Consider the following 18,903-nt stretch of genomic DNA (forward strand, 5'->3'; position numbering starts at 1 on the left):
CTGCATGCTGTGCTCTCCTGTACTGTGAGCTCTGTGGAATGCAGCTGTTACACGTTTCATGGTATATGTTAAGCTATTAAAGTGGAATATAGGTCGACCTGGTTAATGCATGCAGTTTATAGATCTCACTCACACACAATGACCAAACTTTAAGAAACATTCGGTACGTTGCGCGTAACACAACATCAGAAATATCTCAAACTTCAAACAGGACTCTTTCAAACATAAGTGCAACTCCAAGTTCTTTACGGAGCAAAAACAATTCATAAAAGGAAACGAGCATCAGAGGAAACTAAAGTATAAGGTCTAATTTAGAAAAGCAATTTTCCAAATAACAATAAAATATTGATATGAAATAGCGAAATAGCAACAAAAGTGAGAAATAACTTCAACTTCATCTTGGAAAGGGGGGGGGGCAAAAGCACTATAGGACCATAAAACATGAGGGGCAACTATTTAAAATTCTGGTTTCGCTGGCTGATGGATTGTGGTACACATGAGTTCTTCATCGTGTTTGTTTTGGTCCTCGGCACTAAATCTCCTGGAGCTCAAACTCACGATAGAGTGGACGGTCAGGACACTGTATGATGTCCTGGGCTTTGGAGTATAGTCTCCTGCCAAAGGTCGTTGAGAGAATTGGTAAATTCACTCCGACAATCTCACTTGCGACTTTTACAATGTGTTCTAACCTTTTTTTTGTCACCTATTGTAAGGCTGCCGAACCGGGTGATGATGGCAAAGGTCAGGATGAATTCAATCATGGACAGGGTGCTTGCTCTTTTTCCAAATTAAAATCCAGACTTTTTTAAAACCGCTACTTTTTTCCCCCAAGACCTTAACTTTATGTATTTGTAACTTGTGTGCCTACTGCCTACTTCATTGGTTGAGATTGTACCAATTATGCTTTTACTGATGAAAACGTTTCAAAACATGAAAATCACAAGTACATGAATTTCACATCAAACAAGTGTCACAAAAACTATCTATAAAAAAAATGAATGGATGGATGAATGTATATAGAATTCAGTCTCTTCACTCACATCTCATCCCATTAGGCTAATACAGTACGTGACCAGTTAGTAAAATTAGAGTTTTATAGCCTACCTTCCTATTTCTCATTTCACAATGCCTTTGAGCATACTGTAACATTCTACCATACAATTATTTTCCATACTTTATTAAGACTTTCACACAAAATTCAAGACTTTTCAAGGTCTGGAAAACAGTGCTTCAAAATTCCATACTTTATTAAGACTTTCAAGACTTGCGCAAGCACCCTGATGGAGTAATAAAACATTTCAGGAGTTTTTTGCACACTCCAAACCGGTTGAGCATCCGGAGGAAGTGCAGTCGCTGCTGAGATTTTTCATAAACTGCATCAGTGTTGTCACTGAAAGACAATTTGTCATCTACCACACCCAGATACTTACAACTGGTCACTGGCTCCGCGGTGTCCCCCTTAATCACTGTTAAAAGTGGTAAAAAGAGCAATTAAAACAAGTAAAGCACAATAATCACTGAAAAGGATTACAATATAGTTTCCTTTCAGGGGTTAATAAAGTATTATTGAGTTTAATTACTGAAGCTCTTTCATTAAGGTAAGTTTTAAGGTTAGTCTCGAAAACAGAGAGCGTCCCCGTCCATCACCCAGCAGCTGGTTCCACAACCAAGAAGCCTCAAGACACAGAGAAGTCAGGAACCACAGGCAGTGTCCATGTGATAAATACATAGATCAGTTTTTCAGCCCTTCTTTGGGACAGAACACTCCAGATTTTAGTTATTTAGCCGTCTTTTAACTAACAACCAACAGACGTGTGCACATCACTTCCTGTCCTTTATAGAACTGATTTTAAACTTTTAATGTTTGTTTTTAAAGCTCTTAGCGGCCAGTAGTATGATGACACTTTTATCTTATTTTATCTTAATCGATTTTGTTATATTTTATTGCTTTCACTGTTCTTTTATTGTTTTTATTTGCTTTTACTTATTCTTCTCTTTATTTATTACCTGCTGTAAAGCACTTTGGTACATCGTAAGGATTGTCTGTAAAGGGCTGTATAAATAAAATACATTTACATTTACTCTGTGCTTCATATGGAACGGTCTGGTCTGGAAGTGCCTGCAAGAAACATTAAGCTATGTTCTCCGTTGAGATTTGATGACTGGTTCTGAAACCGAGGCCCTGCTCAGAAGATGGAGGATGTTCCAGGTTTGTTCCTCAGCCCTGCTGGCTCCACCTTAGCAGCCGATGAGCGGCATAAAAGTGCAACAAGTCTGAGAGATAAGCTGGTGCAAATTACATTAGAAAAAGTGTTTACTGCTCTAAAAGTGAAGATAACCTCAGATGTTTCATAGTGAATTAAATAGCTTTATCAATGCCCATGTCATGTCATACACACAGTTTCATCAGAGTTTTTATTAAAAAAGAAAATTAAAAAGCTCCATCCTCCTACAGAACATGCTCATCAAAGATTGATGCTGGAGAGCATCGGGACACTTTAAAGAGTCGGTGCCCTGTAAGTGAGATGCGTTGCATTGTGTTTGCTTCTTCAATCTTTAGGTTCAGGTTCACAACTCTCCTTAAATCTCTCTTTTCCTCAGCGTTCCTTCTGTGTTTAGCAACTTCATCAGACCAGCAGATTTTACTGTAATGTCTGTGATGTATCATCTGTTGTTTTATGGCTGTTGAATTATTATTCTATGCAGCACTCGGATCAACCTCGGTTGATTTTAAAACTGCTATATAAATAAAGGTGACCTAATTTGACTGTTTTCATTCGTTCATCTCATTTCAATTCAGTTTTATTTATAAAACGCCGAATCACAACAAGCGTCATCTCAAGCTTCTTCAAGACAGTCCAATTCAAGCCAAATATAATCCATTTCACTGTAATATAATATAATTAATTCAAATATTCAAATCTAAATTAGTCCAATTCAAACAATAACAGTTATTAAAAATAGATTTTTAAAGCGTTGCCTAGCTAAGACTGCATTTAAACTTCCCTGTCCTGCAGTTTTTCTGCAACACTCCGACACAGGATGCTCCAGATGTTTCCCCAATATTACAGAGGTGAAAGAAGGCGGTGTTAGAAACCAGTTTTACAAGAGTCAAAGGACAGATCCTGGTCAAAACCAACTCCAAGGTTAATATCATCTATGATAACTACATAGCTGGAGTCTCTTCCTGAAGAGTAAACAGGAGGCTGTGTGAGCACGAACAGGGACGCGGTTCCCCTGCAAATCCAACCACACACTGAATGTTATACTTTAAAGTTCTAGTAACTTCAAGCACCCAAATGCATGCTCTCATACACCAAACATAACATATCCCCTTTAAGATGTGACATCAAACTTGGGGGCACCGTTTCATTTTTTCCCAGAAATAAGTCAACGGTTGTGAGGTAAGTTTAAAATGTCTTGGAATGCCCCACTGACCTCAGCATGTACCGTTTGTCTCCTTTCACCTTCCCAAATGCACGCTGAAGCCAGACAGCAGTTAGTTAGTTAGTTGTGTGCCTTATTAAGTGTTTTAAATAAGTTCTTTGCCCTGCTGATTTTCTAATCATCAACACTCTACATCACATCAAAGGTTTAAAATGCTTAAAGTTCCCCTCAAACAGTTATAGATTTCCTAAAAACTCTTTTGTTTTTCCTCAAAGTCGGACATTTTAAAGTTTTTCCCTATGACAAAACAGCCTTAAAATTGCTTTGGTGTAACCATACGCCCTTTTCTTCATGGGGATGCTCCATTTGGCCGGCCGTAAACATCCTTTATAAAATGTTCTGCTATGTTCTCCTGCTTTCTAAGCAGCAGCAGCTTTGGAGGTAATTTCTACACATACAGTAACTCACTAAAAATCAATTCTGCCCATCAGTTCAACACTGAATGGCTGCAGTGAGTAACACACTGAGGGGGGAGAAACACAAAGTGAAGGAGATGCATACATCTTTCTATCAGGAATGATTTAACCTTTTTGTGCTTTTTAAAAATCTGAGACAACACGAGAGTTGAAGTGGCTGGAATAACAGGACAGGAAGCGCTGCATGCCGCAGCCAAACCAAAGTTTGTAGGGCCGTGCTTTCAGCAGAGCTACAGCTCAACCCGAGCCCGTCTATGCAACGAGAGGTGCTGTAAGGGCCCCATCTCTGTGGATCCTCTGAGCTGGTGGTCTCGTTTTCTCTGCTCTGTGTATCTCGGGTCCAAGTATGGCAGCAGAGAGAGTTTCCCCCTCTTCAGAAGATGTGGTCGCAGCCAAAAGAAGAACTCTCAAACCAAAATACGGAAATATGTCGGTGTGATACATCTGAAGATGGGCGGGTTTACAGACTAAAAAAACACTTTACAACGCTTTGACGATGAATCCTGTTCAGCTCGCAAGTAAAGAGTCCCCAAACACATTTCCATATGAGGTTTTGAGAAAGTGAACATAGTTCTGCAGGCTGCGGTTCGTGGAGTCCGACTGCTCCAGCCTCTCCTTCATGTTCTGCAGCTGACTCTGGAAACGCCGCTCCATCTGAGAAAGAAAAACACACTCTCTTTCTCAAATGGTCTATTAGGACCTATTACCACTGTATCATACTCAAAATCTCCTCTCAGATGAGAGTCTTTTAAAGATTTATTATCATTCATTATATCAACTGTTCTGTTATTAGCTATTTTTTTAATGCCTCCTCTTAGAGGAAAGTTTATCCATGTTTCTCAGCTTTTGCTAGTTTACTCAAATGACCCGTTATAGTTATACCAATCCTACTATTAGCTAAATTTACTTTTGCTCTGTTATAGTTATACCAGTCTTACTGTTAGCTAAAATGACCTGATTGATGTTCTGTATCTGTATTTCTGTGTTTGATTTTTTTATGTTTTTATTTCTGTATTTCGCCTTGTTGCTGAAAAGTGCTATATAAATAAATTTCACTTCACTTTACTTCCCTAACAACTTTGCCACTGAGGGTTGGAGTCCAGCAGACGTACAGACTGATGGGGGACCCACCTCCTCCTTGTTCCTCTGCAGCTGACTCAGCTCCGTTTTGGCTCGGCTCAGCTGGCTCTGCAGGTCCAGCGCTTTGGACTGGGACGATCTCTCTTTGGCCAAAACCCTCTGCATGCGTTCGTCTACCTGCAGGCAGACAGTTTAGTTTGTTTTTCCGAAGTCATGTGCCTCCGAACAATGACTTTTAATGCACAGGAACGTACGCCGTTACTGTATAAGCGCATGTACCACATCCTGTTCATAATGGATGTAATAACCACTAATTTAGCAAATACAGACAAAAACCCAAATAAAAGAAAACTGAAGTAACAGCCTGACACATAGTTGTTCCTCTACAAAGATCTGATGTCTCAGCAGGACCTGGAAAAACTAGTCCATGCATTCATCTTCAGTAGGCTTGATTACTGTAACAGCATCTTTACAGGTCTACCTAAAGAGTCAGTTAGACAGCTGCAGCTCATTCAGAACTCTGCTGCTCGAGTCCTCACTGAGACCAAAGAAGTGGACCACATCAGTCCAGCTCTGAGGTCTTTACACCGGCTGCCTGTCCATCAGAGGATAGACTTTAAAGTTCTGATGCTGGTCTATAAAGCTCTGAATGGTCCAGGACCAGAATACATCAGTAACCTCCTGACCCAGTATGAACCTTCCAGACCCCTCAGGTCATCTGGATCCGGTCTTCTATCAGTTCCCAGAGTCAGAACCAGACATGGAGAAGCTGCATTCAGCTTCTATGCTCCACATGTCTGGAACAAACTCCCAGAAAGCCTCAGATCAGCTGAAACACTCAGTGTGTTTAAGTCCAGGTTGAAGATACACCTATTTTCAGCTGCATTTGAATAAAGCTCCAAATCTGAAGCTTGAGTTTCAAAACTTAATCACATTTTAACTCCTGATTTTATCTATCGTTCTTATTTCTTTCTTTTTTGTTTAATATTTAAATCGTGCTTTTTATTTCTACTGTTTTCATGTCTCTGTAAAGCACTTTGAATCACCTTGTTGTTGAATTTTTGCTGTACAAATAAACTTGCCATGCCTTACAACTATCCATCTTCACAGTATTAAAGAGTCAGAGTGACACAATCTTATTTTCTCTGAAAGAACCAACTGAAGGCAAAGAGTGCATCAGGCGTACATTTTTAGAAATGATCAGAATGACATCCTTTAAATAAGACCATCTAAGGCCCACGGTGGGGTTTCAGACCTGTTTCTGTGCGTCATCCAGCGTCTGCTGCAGCTGTCGGCCCAGAACGCTGCACTCACGAGTCTTCTCATCCAGCTGATGCTGCAGGCCGCGGACGCTGCCCTCCTTTGAGGTGACAGCCTGCAACATCTCGTTGTTTTCTGCAGTCATAGCTTCCAGTTTCCTGCAAACAAACAACACGAAAATCAAACACCACAGTTGTGTGATACCGTATATATGCAATCCATTTCTGCCAGCCAACCGAGTTCAGTTCCCATCCACACCCGTCCAGCTTTGATTCTGAACATTTGTCTCGATTTAAAGAGTTTACTCTGACAGACGGGGTTTAAGTTGTTGCAAATAAACAGACATTTTTGTGAGGTTTAACCTTTAACCAACAAAATCACCAAAACCCAGAAACAATCATGGGGATTATTTCTATCAAAGATTTGGAGAAATCTCACCCAGGTACAAACCGGCCCCAGAGTTACATTTTCAAAGAACAGTGCGTTGATGATGATCAATTCTACTTTGCAAAGACGTTTAACGACGGCGCATTTTTGCCATTTCATTTAAATCCTCATGAAAACCGTTCCCGCCTCCAGATGTTTGAGACAGACGGGGTTAACAGAGCTGGGTAAAAATCCCCCCGGGGACACAAACATCCCGTCACTGGCAATGCAAAAAAGACAGACTTTTGTAAAAGTTTAATAAATATGTTTTCAGGGGGAGGATCGCCCACTTGTTACCTCTCTAACTTGTGAACTCTCTCTTTGAGGACGTTGTTTTCCTCCTGCAGCAGCAGATTCCTCTGCTGAAGCATTTCCAACTGAGCGCCTTGTTGTTCCACCTGTGGAGGAACGAGATATTACAGCAACACGTCCGCCATATCATGAGTTTACTAAGAGCTACGACCCCCTGACATCTGTGGAAAAGAAAGTGAATTAAACGTAATAAAGTTAATTTATCTTTATCTGAAGGAAGAAGAAATATCTCATTAAGCACAGATTTTAAATGACTTACATCTGTTGGGATGGGGGGTGAAACACACACTCTCCTTTTTATCTCCAATCATTTTCTGGTTGGTTTTTTGTTTATCTTTTCAAGGGAAAAATATGTATTTGCTGCCATCTGGTGGCAATTTATTTAATTTTTCTGGCTCAAAACTGGCTCCAGAATCATCGAGTCTTGAAGCTAAATCAAGTCAAGAGATTCAAGATAGTTTTATTTGTCACATACACAATCATACACAGTACAATGTGCAGTGAAATTCTTCCTTGTCCTGCTACCAATAAAAAGATAATTAAAATGAAATATGAAATATGAATAAAAATGAATAAAAAATATAAAACAAGACTAAAAGAAAAAGGTATCTGAAATATACAGTAAGTCAGACTGTCAAATGGAGAATCAGGTTACTAAAATTTACAAAAACAATCCACGAAACTTGTTTGTCAGCCATCTTTGGAAACCTTCTTTAATCTTTAATCTTTAATCTCCAAACTACAGAAACCTTCCTGATTCTCCTCTGAGCCTTGGGCTGAAAGACGTCTCACAGTCTGTAGATTACCTTGTGCCTGACTTCAGACAGAGCTGCGTTGTTCTCCACGTTCCTCCTCTCGTGGGCGTCGGCTTCCTGCTGGGCGTCGCGGAGCTGCTGCTCGGCTCTCCTCAGTTTGTCCGGCAGCGTCTCGAGCTCTCTGAGCCGGCCGAGCAGCTCCCACCTCACCTGCTCCTTCTCCCGGTCCAGGCTCAGCTGCACCTCCCGCACCTCCTTCTGCGCCGCCTCCAGCTTCGCGCAGTACTCGTCGGACTCCAGACGAGCCAGCTGGACCTGCAGAGACGCCCGACGTCACCCCAGCACACCACCAGAGTCCGGCACTTTGTGAACCAGCGTGACTGCGTGTGAACGTACCTTCTTCTTGTACTTCTCCATGAGGTTTTCGTACTTTCTGAGCGATGATTTCAGCTGACGAGCTTCAGAGTGAAATCCTCCGAGCCTCTCCTCGGACGATGTCAGCTGACTCTAAATATGATGCAAGTACAGAAGAGGACAAAGAAATGTTTGGGCCCCAGGTGGATGGAATAAGTTTCAACTGGTTCCTAAAAAGCACAATGTACCCAGAGGGTCATGGGATTAAGCGCCATGAAAAAATGTTTATGTGTTCTCTGCAAGCAAAAAGGACAATAAAATTTATTTATTTATTTATTTATTTTTACAATTTTTTTGTTTTAATTGGACTAATTTAGATTTGAATATTTGAATTTATTAGATTATATTACAGTGAATTGGATTATATTTGGCTAGAATTGGACTGTGTCTTTGAAGAAGCTTGAGATGACGCTTGTTGTGAATTCAGCGCTTTATAAATAAAACTGAATTGAATTGAGATGAATGAAAACAGTCACTTTATATTAGGTCACCTTTATTTATATACCAGTTTTAAGTTTGATTATGTACCTTCATAGAGGAGGCTCTCTGACCGCCATGTTTGTGTTTCAGTCTGTTGGTACTGTTGTACGGACGCAGTGTGTGCTGCATGAAAATTGGACCTGACGATGTATGTTGGTACACTTCTGCATTATTTTACACTCTTGTCTGTTTTTTTTTGTTCTTGTATGTCTTTTTTTACAAAGAAAATTCAATAAAGATATTGTAAAAAAAATTTTTTTAAAAGCACAATGTGAAGGTTAAATTCCAGTTACCACGAGTCTTTGGTTTTCCAGCTTGGTGGAGGTGTTTTCTGCACTAAGTTGGTGAAGCTGATCTCTGAGCTCCTCCCTCTCTGCCCGAGTCTTCTCCTCCGCTGACTGAATCTGGGAGCTCAACTCGGTCACCTGACTGTGAAAAAAACTGGTGCGTTAGGCACTCATCTAATCACAGCTCCACAAATGTTTTCCTGAACCGTCTTCCTGCTGTACCACAGTTATCCACGAACATCTGTGGATCAGAACCCAAAAAACAGGGACTGACCGCCATCTGATATCTGGCGCTGTGTGTTAGTCAAAAACAGAGATGAACAGTATCTAGTTAAACAAATGTCAGCGGGGCGGGTCCTAAAAAAACAACACATTTTCCTTGCATTAACAATACAAAGTGTCCAAAATGTTCCGTGGCAATGATCCAACATCACACTGCTGCTTCACCCATACAGCACACTGTCAAAAAGGCCAGGAAAATCCCCCCATCTTCCAACATCTGTCCTGCGCCAGTAAAAGAGTAATACATTTGCATTACAAAATCGTCCTTCCAGAAAAAGTCAGACCTCACAATCGCTTGGTACTATTTCTCTCTACCTTCATATCACTGCCTGCTGTGTAAACTGGGCAGACTGAAGAACAGACCGAGCAGTCCCCTGCTTCCGAGCAGTAAACACTGTAACAGGTGTGGCTATCGCTAGGTGGCTGTACGCATTGATATGAAGGGAGGCAAAAATAGCGCCAAGCGATTGTGAGGTCTGACTTTTTCTGGATGAACGATTTTGGGATGTAAATGTATTACTATTTTGAACGCATATTGTGTTGAGGCTGGAACTCTGCTCACAGGACGCAGCAGGGGGTAAGAAAATGTTCATAAATGATGTTGCTAATATGGAATGTCATACAGCTTCATGTCAAAAGAGGCGAACTATCCCTTTAATGAGCAAACAAGAGAAGAAGAAACTTTTGATGCTCATTTCAAAGGGAAACATCTCGTCTCCACTGTGGCTGGTACTCTGATGGATATATGATGATCTCTCTCACAACAACAAACCGTTGTGCAGGACTGTCTTTCATTTCTACGGTTTGTAAATATCACAGCAAAAGATGTTGGTGTCCACCACCGTCGGACTCTGCCACAGAGCAGGAACCATCCAACAACTGCTGTATAAGCCGGGCAGTCTCACTGTCAGGGCCCCATTTAGATTCAGCCGGACCAGAACGGGGACTTCAGTGGCTTAGAACAAAGCATGGTTGGCTCTTTTATTAATCCTTCTTTTCAGCTCTGAGAGCTTCAGCCACTACAGTCAGCAGCAGTCCGTCTGATTTGCACTTTGAGTATTCACCCCATTCACTCTGTTGTTACCCACATGCACTGTTAATGCACATTCAAACTGTTTTACCTGTTGTGTTTTTAAGCCACTGTTTGGAATTAAATGTCAAGCTCAGGGGTGGAGCGGTGATTTTAAATGTGGGGGTGTTCCAGGGGTGGCAACATGAGCACCACATCAAGCCCATAGACTGAATATAAAAAGGTCAAGCCTCACAATAGAGGTCCGGTATCATAATTTACACGTTTTTTTAATCACAAATTGTAATATTTAATCACTATCACGGAGTTATCACCGTGGATTTACTGTAGGCTAAAATGCCCTGAGCCCACCGTAGATCGCCTAAAGAGGAAGCTTCTGATCACTATTTTTCCCCATTAAGTTCCGATGTGCGGCTTGGTGCGGGGGGGGAGGAGATGGTGTTGATTTTAGGGGTCGTAGAGCCGGCTTCATGACAACTCGACTTGAAAAAGAAGTCAATTTTCTGCTGCCTCTTCCTTTTTGGCATCTCTGCCTCCTTCTTCTCTCTATTCTCTTCTATATTTTATTCACTGTCAGCCATCAGTGAGTGACAGAAGCTCCGACTGGCACCTAAGTCTCACATGATAGTTCGTCTCTGACGTAATATCAAATTTCCCGGGCGCGGACAACAGTCTGTGATTGGGTGAATGTCCGTTCAGTTTGACCAATGCCTTTCCGTGCAGCGTAAGGGGGCCGAGGTGCGCTCCATTTTGTATGTTGGTGCACTACGAGGGTGGGCAAACAGGTTTACCTTTGGAAAATGTGTGTGTGTGTGGGGGGGGTGATATCATCTTGCTGTAAAAGCATCCCCCACAGGTGCGACGCCCATGGTCACACTGAGCAAATTTCACTGGTTAAACAGGACTGAGAACAGCTTTTCATTCCTAATTTCAACCTGATTCTACTGAATTTATTCACATTTTAATCACATTTTCTCAAACTTCTGCATTTGCTTTGCCCATCTTTCAACACTAAACAGCAGCTGGAGATACGTCTATGAGCGGCCTCACACTCAAACATCCTAAACAATTTCCATGCGCTCCGACTGTTTCCCCTCACGACTCATTTTGATGTTTCATATCGCCTCAGATATAATCATTTATTCATTCTGCCTCTAAGTCACACGGCTCCTCTTGTTCTTGGTGTTGAACAATTTATTCTTTTGCTCTCATTATAAAGGTTTCATGTTGTTTTACTCTGTACGGCCGGTGGCAATAAAGATATCTTGTACCACGTGTTTAAACATCTCTACATTCAGTCGCTACTAAACCGTACGTATTTCTTATCAACAACGCAGAGTTGATTTATGATGCTCATTAGATGTTACAGATCAATAGAACATTCTAAATGACATCAAAGGCCTTAAAATGCTAACAATTTATTTAGTTTTAGATGAATGCTATCCCTAAAAGAAAAAAAGTTGTGGAAAGGAAACTAAGATCCCACTGAAACGTCTCTTTGATTCAGTCCCCTGAGTATGCACGAGGTGACAGTGGAGAGGAAAAACTCCTTTTCACAGGAAGAAATCTCCAAATTCAGGAACTGTGACCATCTGCCTCCAAAGAAATTGCAATCTCAGTGTGGAAATGGTTCCTTTTCATGTCGTTTCAATACACAATCTAACCAAATGTGTGTTTGCGTGCACTCACAATCTGAGAGTGGAGAGTTCCTGCTCCAGCTGCCCTTTAGCAGCTGCCTCCCTGGAGTGGCGGAGACACCAGTCACTGGATGTGGACAGAGCGTGAGACAGCTGGGATTCCTTTAAGACAAAAACACGCGTGGCATCATTTATCAGACGTGTTTTAGTCGCGGTATGTTGCCCACTCCTTACAAATGTGTCAACTGACAGAAACAGAAAGAAAAGCCTGAAACTAAAGCCAACGCAACGTGTCTGCACTCGTCTTCTGGTTGTGCTCTACAGACTTACACCAATGTGCCTTCAAAGGTTAAAGCAGTTCTCAGCTTTTAGTTTGTGCGTTTCAGTGGCGTACTGCGACTCAGACAAGGCTTTCCTTTGAATATGATTTACATAAAAGAGTGTGATCAGACAAGAGACGGCCAAAAAAAAACAAAGACTCATTTGCATGCTGCAGAATAAACATAACACACCCTCTGTTTCTGGAAAAAAGATTCTGCTTAATTTTTTAGTGAGATGTACAACCAACACCTTCAAGCCCTTTAAGACTGAAAGTACACACAATGCGAGATACCAGGGTGCTGATAAAGCATCATTACAACAGCACCAGTGGAGCTGTAGGCAGGTCTGAACACAGACCTTCTCCTGAAGCTTCTCTGAGAGCTGCCTGGCAGACTGCTCGGACCGCTCGGCCTGCTTAGTGAGCACGGCCAGAAGCTCCTGGTCTCTTTTCCCCTCCTCGTCCTCCCTCTGCTGCCTCAGAGTCCGCAGCTCCTCCTGCAGAGCCTGGAACTCCCCCTGCCTCTGCTCGTGGCTCTGCTGCATCCTCTACTTCACACATGGAAAAGAGAGTCGGTTTCAAAAACATGGTGCCGGTGGTCTTTATGCGATACTCGAAAAAGCCAACCTCGTAAGATGATCAGAGTGACAGAGTTTTCAGAAACAGGGACCAGGTTGTAACCACTCAAGCTGCCACCAACCCTCCCATTAGCAGACAACCCCTGTTAATTCCAAGCAACTCTAGAAATGTCAGATGTAATGTCAGACAATGTCAGAGACTTTGTATATATATATACACATTTGTACTGTCTGTACTATAGTTTATTTTTGCTATTAAAGTGTTAAGTCTATCGAGTCTGAGAGAAACGTAATTTCAATCCTGTGTATGTCCTGTACGTATACAGATTTGACAATAAAGTTGACTTTGACTTTGACTTTGAAATGTAAATACAAACAGAACACAATGCTTTGCAAGCTTCCACTTTGCCTGAGTCCATTTTAACCGAGCTTTGGCTGAGATCAGACATATCTGGCAGAGATTACTGAATGTCTGCCCATCTTTACTTCTGAGAGACTTTGCCTCTATAAGGTGCTCTTCTTATATCCATTCATGCCCCTGACCTGCTGCCAGTCAACCTAAGAAGCTGACACCTATTCCTCCTGCTGTTTCTTTTTATGACCAATTACATTTCTACGTTTTGTTGCCCCTGTCCTAACTTTTTTTTGGGATGTGTTGCTGCCATCAAATTCAAGGTGAGCCAATGTTTTTCACAGAATAACTAAATGTCTAACCTTTAAACAGTTGATATTTTCCATGTTCTATTGTGAATTAATATTGCTTTTTGAAAATTTCGTTTTTTTTCTTTTTTTTGCCACATGAGCGGGTGTATTCCGTCACTGGGCTGCAGCTGCTGTTCTCAATAAAAGATTGAGCTTTTCGGGAGTGTCTCCCAAAAATTACAAGTGTATGACACATAGAAAAATATCTCCTAAATCAAGATAATTAGAGGAGAGAAAGAATGATAAATGTAATCTGGCAGTTCTGATGTGTGTTTTACTATAATTTGCATTCGCAGACCTGAATCTGAGCAGTCAGGTGGGCCTTTTCAGTCTCTGCATGGTTCAGCTGAGACTCCAGATGGGTGCGAGTTGAATCCAGGATTCTTGAGAGCTCTTCGCTCGTCTTCACGTTGTCCTGCAATGACGAGAAGAACCAGAGGAGGGGGTTTCTGTTTGTGAAAGCCTGAAACAGACAATGCCTACGTGAGAGGTATCAGACTCCTTGTATTGAGTTATTATGTGGAAATAAGTAGCATCGATCGAATGGTCGTTACAAACTTTTTCAAAGTCTAAATGCTCAGAAAGCTTGGAGGCCTCTTTCTCCTTGTTTGTGAGTTTGGCCACAAGTCGCTGTAAGAGAAGAAGAACTGTATTAATGTTGAATAAGGTAAAAAGATCTTAAGATCTCATGGGCAGATGATAATTACTCACCATGTTCTCCACTTCAGTGTCAGCCAATCTCTTCTTTAAGGCATCTTTCTGCTCCGACCACACCAGTATGTCTCTCTGTGAATACGATCAGAGTCAAAGTGAATTACTGCCGTTGGGAGTCAGTTCAGCTTGAGTTCTCTTCGTTACTGTACCTCAGATTCATTCCACTCTCTGAGGAGGTCTCTGAGGCTGTGATTCGTGTTGTCAAACATCTCCATCTTCTCAAGCAACAACTCCTGCTCTCGTTCCAGCGAGGCTGTGTGCAGCTTTGACAGACGCTTTTCCTGGAAAATAAAAGCACAATCATGTCATGCATTCAGTGATCCCGCCTCTCTTTTGTCATTCTACAAAATGCCAGATATACCTTGGCGAGCCTATGGACGGTTTCCTTCAGGGCTGTCAGCTGATTAGCGACAGCGACGCCGTCAATTTCTGCTTCTACAAGTGACCTCAGGAGCACATCCGTGTCCCTGTGTTGACCCCGAGACTCCAGCCTTTTGGAAACAGCAAAAAAAAATTCAACTGGAACATCACTATCTGCTCGCTATCAGAGGGGACGTTGTTGCAACTTTGAGCAGAAGCAGCCAATTATTAACTATGATGACTGTAAAGCCTGGGTTATGTTCTTTTAGGAGGAACTCTCAAATCATATAGTCAGAGATCAGAAATGTACAATGCCGATGGGAATGGGAAAACTAAATCAAACAAAAAAGTGGAAGTTTGTGATGCTATTCGGTCATCCAACATTTAGACAAAAGAACAAAACTCCAGATTAAAGCCCCCCTCTGTTAAAAGATTTGAATCCCGTTAACATGTCCATCAGGCGTTTATGTGTTACAGCACATATTACAAGCTAAATCAGCCATCCACTGGCGGAACAAATGCTGACTACTCCCAGGGTGGGGCTTTACTTTCAATGTGCTGGAAGGAACTTATGAAATGAAGAAGTAACAAGCAACAGCAGAAGTTAGCACAAGCTAGGTGGATCACAGTAGAAAAAGGTGATGCTAGGTGGTTTGTTTTGCTCTTGTTGTGAAGGTGGCAGACTTGACATGATGTGTTTACGACTGACGGCATGAAAACAGGTTCTGTAACCCACTGTGTGTTACCCAAAGACGTTAAACTACAACAGAAGGTGATTAAGTCTATTTAGACACAGTAGTGTCTCATCAAAAATACCAGAGCGGACACAGGTGGGCAGTCCACATTTCTTTTAATTACTTTCAAATTAAACCCCAAAACAACTGGGTTTTGCCACTAAATACTAAACAAGCTGCTTGTTATGTCAGCCCCAGTGTGTGGGAGATTTCACCCTGATCACCTTCTAATTTCCATTTGCTCTTTACAAAGTGAGTGCAGCAGAGTTGGAGAACACCTCACTGAATGAAGATGAAGGTGAGTCATACCCAAAGACAATTTCAAGGTCATGAGGGGTTTGTTTTTTCTCTTTTGTGGTAAAAAACATTTTAAAGAACACAGGTGAGTTTTTACAGGAATAATAACTGCAGCAGTGCAACTGTAGGATCATTCATTTGTCCCCTGCTGCAGAAGTTTTTTTATCCTGCATCCTATATTTTGAGTAGACTGACACCAAAACTGACGTGTACTACAACTAACTGGATGGGGTGTCTCATTTCTGCATTTGGACAGTGCATAGTGGACAATATTCACTAAAATTACTAAACAAAATGTCCCCAGAAGTGATGAATAAATCATCTTAAGTTACTCTGAATGTTGATTGAGGTGACTTTTCTCCAGGGGCATGCTTTACTATTTTATGGCTGCTAAAGAAGCTCTTACTTCTTTGAATGGCGGATGTTTTCTTGCTCTCTTAGTAGGACACTGAGATTTTTAGATACTCCAGCCAGCTCTTCTTCCTGCTCCCCTGCACCTCGCTGATGTCTGGTTCTACTGTCCGACTGATGCTGCACTCTTCTCGTCTGGTCAAAAGACACAAACAGTACACATGCTGAGAGAACACACACAAATATGACTGACATAGACTGAGAAATTTTGCAAACTAAGTTCTGACAACATAAAGGTGTACTGAATTCTGCACTCAAAGAAGTTCTGAAATATTTCATGAATTCAGAAGTGCCTAACTGACATGCTGCATATGAGTGGAAATATTCCATCTGACTAAAACAGAATAAGTAGAATAAACAACCTTTATGCCTGCAGTATGCCAATTTCTTTATCAAACGCAAATACATAAAGCCCTCTTGGAGTTTTGACAAGTTTTGACAAGTTTTTCACAATTGGCAGTGAGGTTTTCTTCTTTCTTGCCCTCTTTAAACAAGCATGGCAGTGAGAGATTAACACCTGAGATGTGTAGGAGCCCAGATCTCTTCGACAGGAGAGTCTTCCTGGAGGAATCCAAGGTGTCCGGACCTTTGGCCTCCCGCCATCTACTCCCACCTGAGCATCTCTTGCCTGATTTTGCAGACAAAGAAATAAAAGTCAACAAGTTAAAGACATATTGTTGAAACCCCAGGATATTCCCTTTAATGGGTACATGTAAACTCGATAGAAGTATCTTAAAATGAGAAAAGTAAGTAACAAATCACGTAAATTCAGACGGGTAAGAAAAGCGTATATTAGTTACAAAACACAATTCTGTGCCTTCTGGATATTTTGACTATGATCGCCACGTTTTGGCTTTTAAGTGTGACCTCTAAAACCATGAAAATGTATAGCCATTTATAAAAAGCTCAATAACCTGTGGAGTTCTGCTGGGACTCCTTCTCATGTGAACGTGTACAGGTGTTGTCTCCGGTACGTGGACATGAACCGGTGGCGGTGGTGGTGACGAATCTCGGGTTTTCATTATCGAGACGTTACGACAACGTTCAGACCATGTCAAAACTTAATTAAAACCTCAAAAAAACGAATACAAAAAAAAAGAACGAGGTCATTATTATCGTGCCACATGATGTGCTTCCATGACAAATCTCGACTTTTGTCTGTGGAGCAGGACGGTTGTTTAGCTCCAGCAACGAGTCTTCTGATTGGTTGGTATGTAAGAAGTGGATTTCTGATTGGTCGAGGTGAGGATCTGTTGGCGTTGCCCGCGGTAACCACAACAAGTAACGGGCAACTGTTTTTGAATGTGTAAGCCCTCGTTAAATTTTCCAAAAAAGGTTGATCTTAATTACATTTCACAGTACATTTACTGCATAAAATGGCCGTAAAAATGAATCCAAACAGCATAATCTACTCTTGCGATCTACTAAATTTACACTTTTTAATCTCTCATAAACCATGATAGCAACCTCTAAATAATACAATTCTGATGCATTAAAAGGCATTGAGTGCAACGTTTTGGCAAATTTTGATACAATTTAATTTTTAATACTGTAAATGCGTTTTATTAATTAGGTCAATGTAACGTATGCATTCCTAATGTCAGATGACTGCATTTCCTGTTTCTTTAATGTAACTTCCGAGGACAGTTTAGCATGAGTTGCATGCTAAAGGCTCATATCAGCTAGTTTGCTTCTGAAGTTCACTAACCACAGTCAATTTATATGTTAAAACAGAAAGTTTGCTCTTTGAGTAGACATATTTATGTGAAAAATTCAGTGGGAAAAGAACCAGACTTAACATCCGGGTAAACAGGGAGAAGCAATCGATCCCTGTCTCAATTCATCAGATCAGCTCAATAGATATTGAGTAATCTATTACTCATTTTTATTCACACAAATGGCAAATAAAGTAAACTCACTCACTGAAGCACCATCACCCCCATTGGTGGACATGGCTGATCTGTCCAATGGAGCGTAACTTGATTGGCTGCCGTTGGATGAATTGAGACAGGGATCGATTGCTTCTCCCTGTTTACCCGGATGTTAGTCTGGTTCTTTTGTCCATTGAATTTTTTTCCACTGAATTTTTTGAAGTTGATTTTTTTTCCACTGAATTTTTTTTTTCCCACTGTTGGTTTTTCAAATTCAGAGTCTGATTTTGATGCTGTAAAAATTCGATATTAGAAATTCGTATTCAAACTGATGGCACAGAAAAACTTCCAGACATTATCAGCTAGTTGCTTCTGAAGTTCACTAACCACAGTCAATTTATATGTTAAAACAGAAAGTTTGCTCTTTGAGTAAACATATTTATGTGATTAACCCTGATATACTTTTCATGTGATCTGTGATAACCTCATTCGATCCACCGCCTTGGAAAAACAAAGATGCTAGCTAATGCTAGCTGTTTAAGCTAGCCAGTTTGTGATTAGCCTTCACGTGCGCACTAGTCAGCGATGAGGCGCTCAATGAGCTCGAGGCTGTTCGTAAACCAGCAGATTTTAACATTAAAGCGTATTCTCTTTGCACTGCTGCTTTATGTCACTGTATGCCAGCCTGCCGAGTCCTGTGCCGGCGTACCACCGGAGCACGGAGCCAGCAGCACCGACACTTTGATGCTGTGCAGGGCCTGTGGACACGAGCTCGCGTTCGGGACCGACATCCACTTCCTTCCCAGCCGGCTCGCACTCTCCAGCCGTAACGACACGCTGGTGGGTGGCCGAAGGGTTAATGTTCAGCTTTTCGAAAATCCCCACGGACACCAGTTTGAGGTGATTACGTTCAGAAAGGCTGATGTTACCAAGCACTGGCCGGCAGATAGACACTTCTCCTGGTTTCCGGGATTCTCCTGGACTATAGCCACCTGTCCCAGGTGTAAAACTCATTTAGGTGGGTACAATTTGAAAACACGCAAATATATGGTACATATTTTATTTATATAACAAGTCAACAGCAGCTTCAG

General features: G+C 41.4%; 1 protein-coding gene across 1 annotated transcript; it reads right to left on the reverse strand.

Annotated features, from left to right (window-relative positions):
* Positions 1-2,361: 2,361 nt before the first annotated feature.
* On the reverse strand, positions 2,362-17,203 carry LOC142381917 (outer dense fiber protein 2-like). Its single transcript, XM_075467218.1, has 17 exons — positions 16,856-17,203; positions 16,459-16,569; positions 15,937-16,076; positions 14,501-14,630; positions 14,289-14,420; positions 14,137-14,211; positions 13,984-14,055; positions 13,724-13,840; positions 12,505-12,693; positions 11,879-11,988; positions 8,884-9,019; positions 8,093-8,203; positions 7,748-8,011; positions 6,927-7,027; positions 6,199-6,361; positions 4,995-5,120; positions 2,362-4,517 (listed from the first exon to the last, which is right to left on the reverse strand). The coding sequence occupies exons 1-17, from the start codon at positions 16,961-16,963 to the stop codon at positions 4,371-4,373; spliced, it is 2,232 nt and encodes a 743-aa protein (XP_075323333.1). The 5' UTR covers positions 16,964-17,203; the 3' UTR covers positions 2,362-4,370.
* Between the last annotated feature and the right edge of the window lie 1,700 nt (positions 17,204-18,903).

This window comes from Odontesthes bonariensis, chromosome 6, assembly GCF_027942865.1.
Source record: "Odontesthes bonariensis isolate fOdoBon6 chromosome 6, fOdoBon6.hap1, whole genome shotgun sequence".
Classification (NCBI taxonomy): domain Eukaryota; kingdom Metazoa; phylum Chordata; class Actinopteri; order Atheriniformes; family Atherinopsidae; genus Odontesthes; species Odontesthes bonariensis.

What these genes read in the sequence shown, in the direction of transcription:
- LOC142381917 (XM_075467218.1), bottom strand. Translation starts at nt 16,963, where the DNA reads ATGAAAACCCGAGATTCGTCACCACCACCGCCACCGGTTCATGTCCAC. An exon ending in TGGGCTCCTACACATCTCAG is followed by an intron (nt 16,077 to 16,458) that starts GTGTTAATCTCT and finishes TCTTTTGACCAG; the next exon opens with ACGAGAAGAGTGCAGCATCA. An exon ending in TGGAAAACCAAAGACTCGTG is followed by an intron (nt 8,204 to 8,883) that starts GTAACTGGAATT and finishes CATCATATTTAG; the next exon opens with AGTCAGCTGACATCGTCCGA.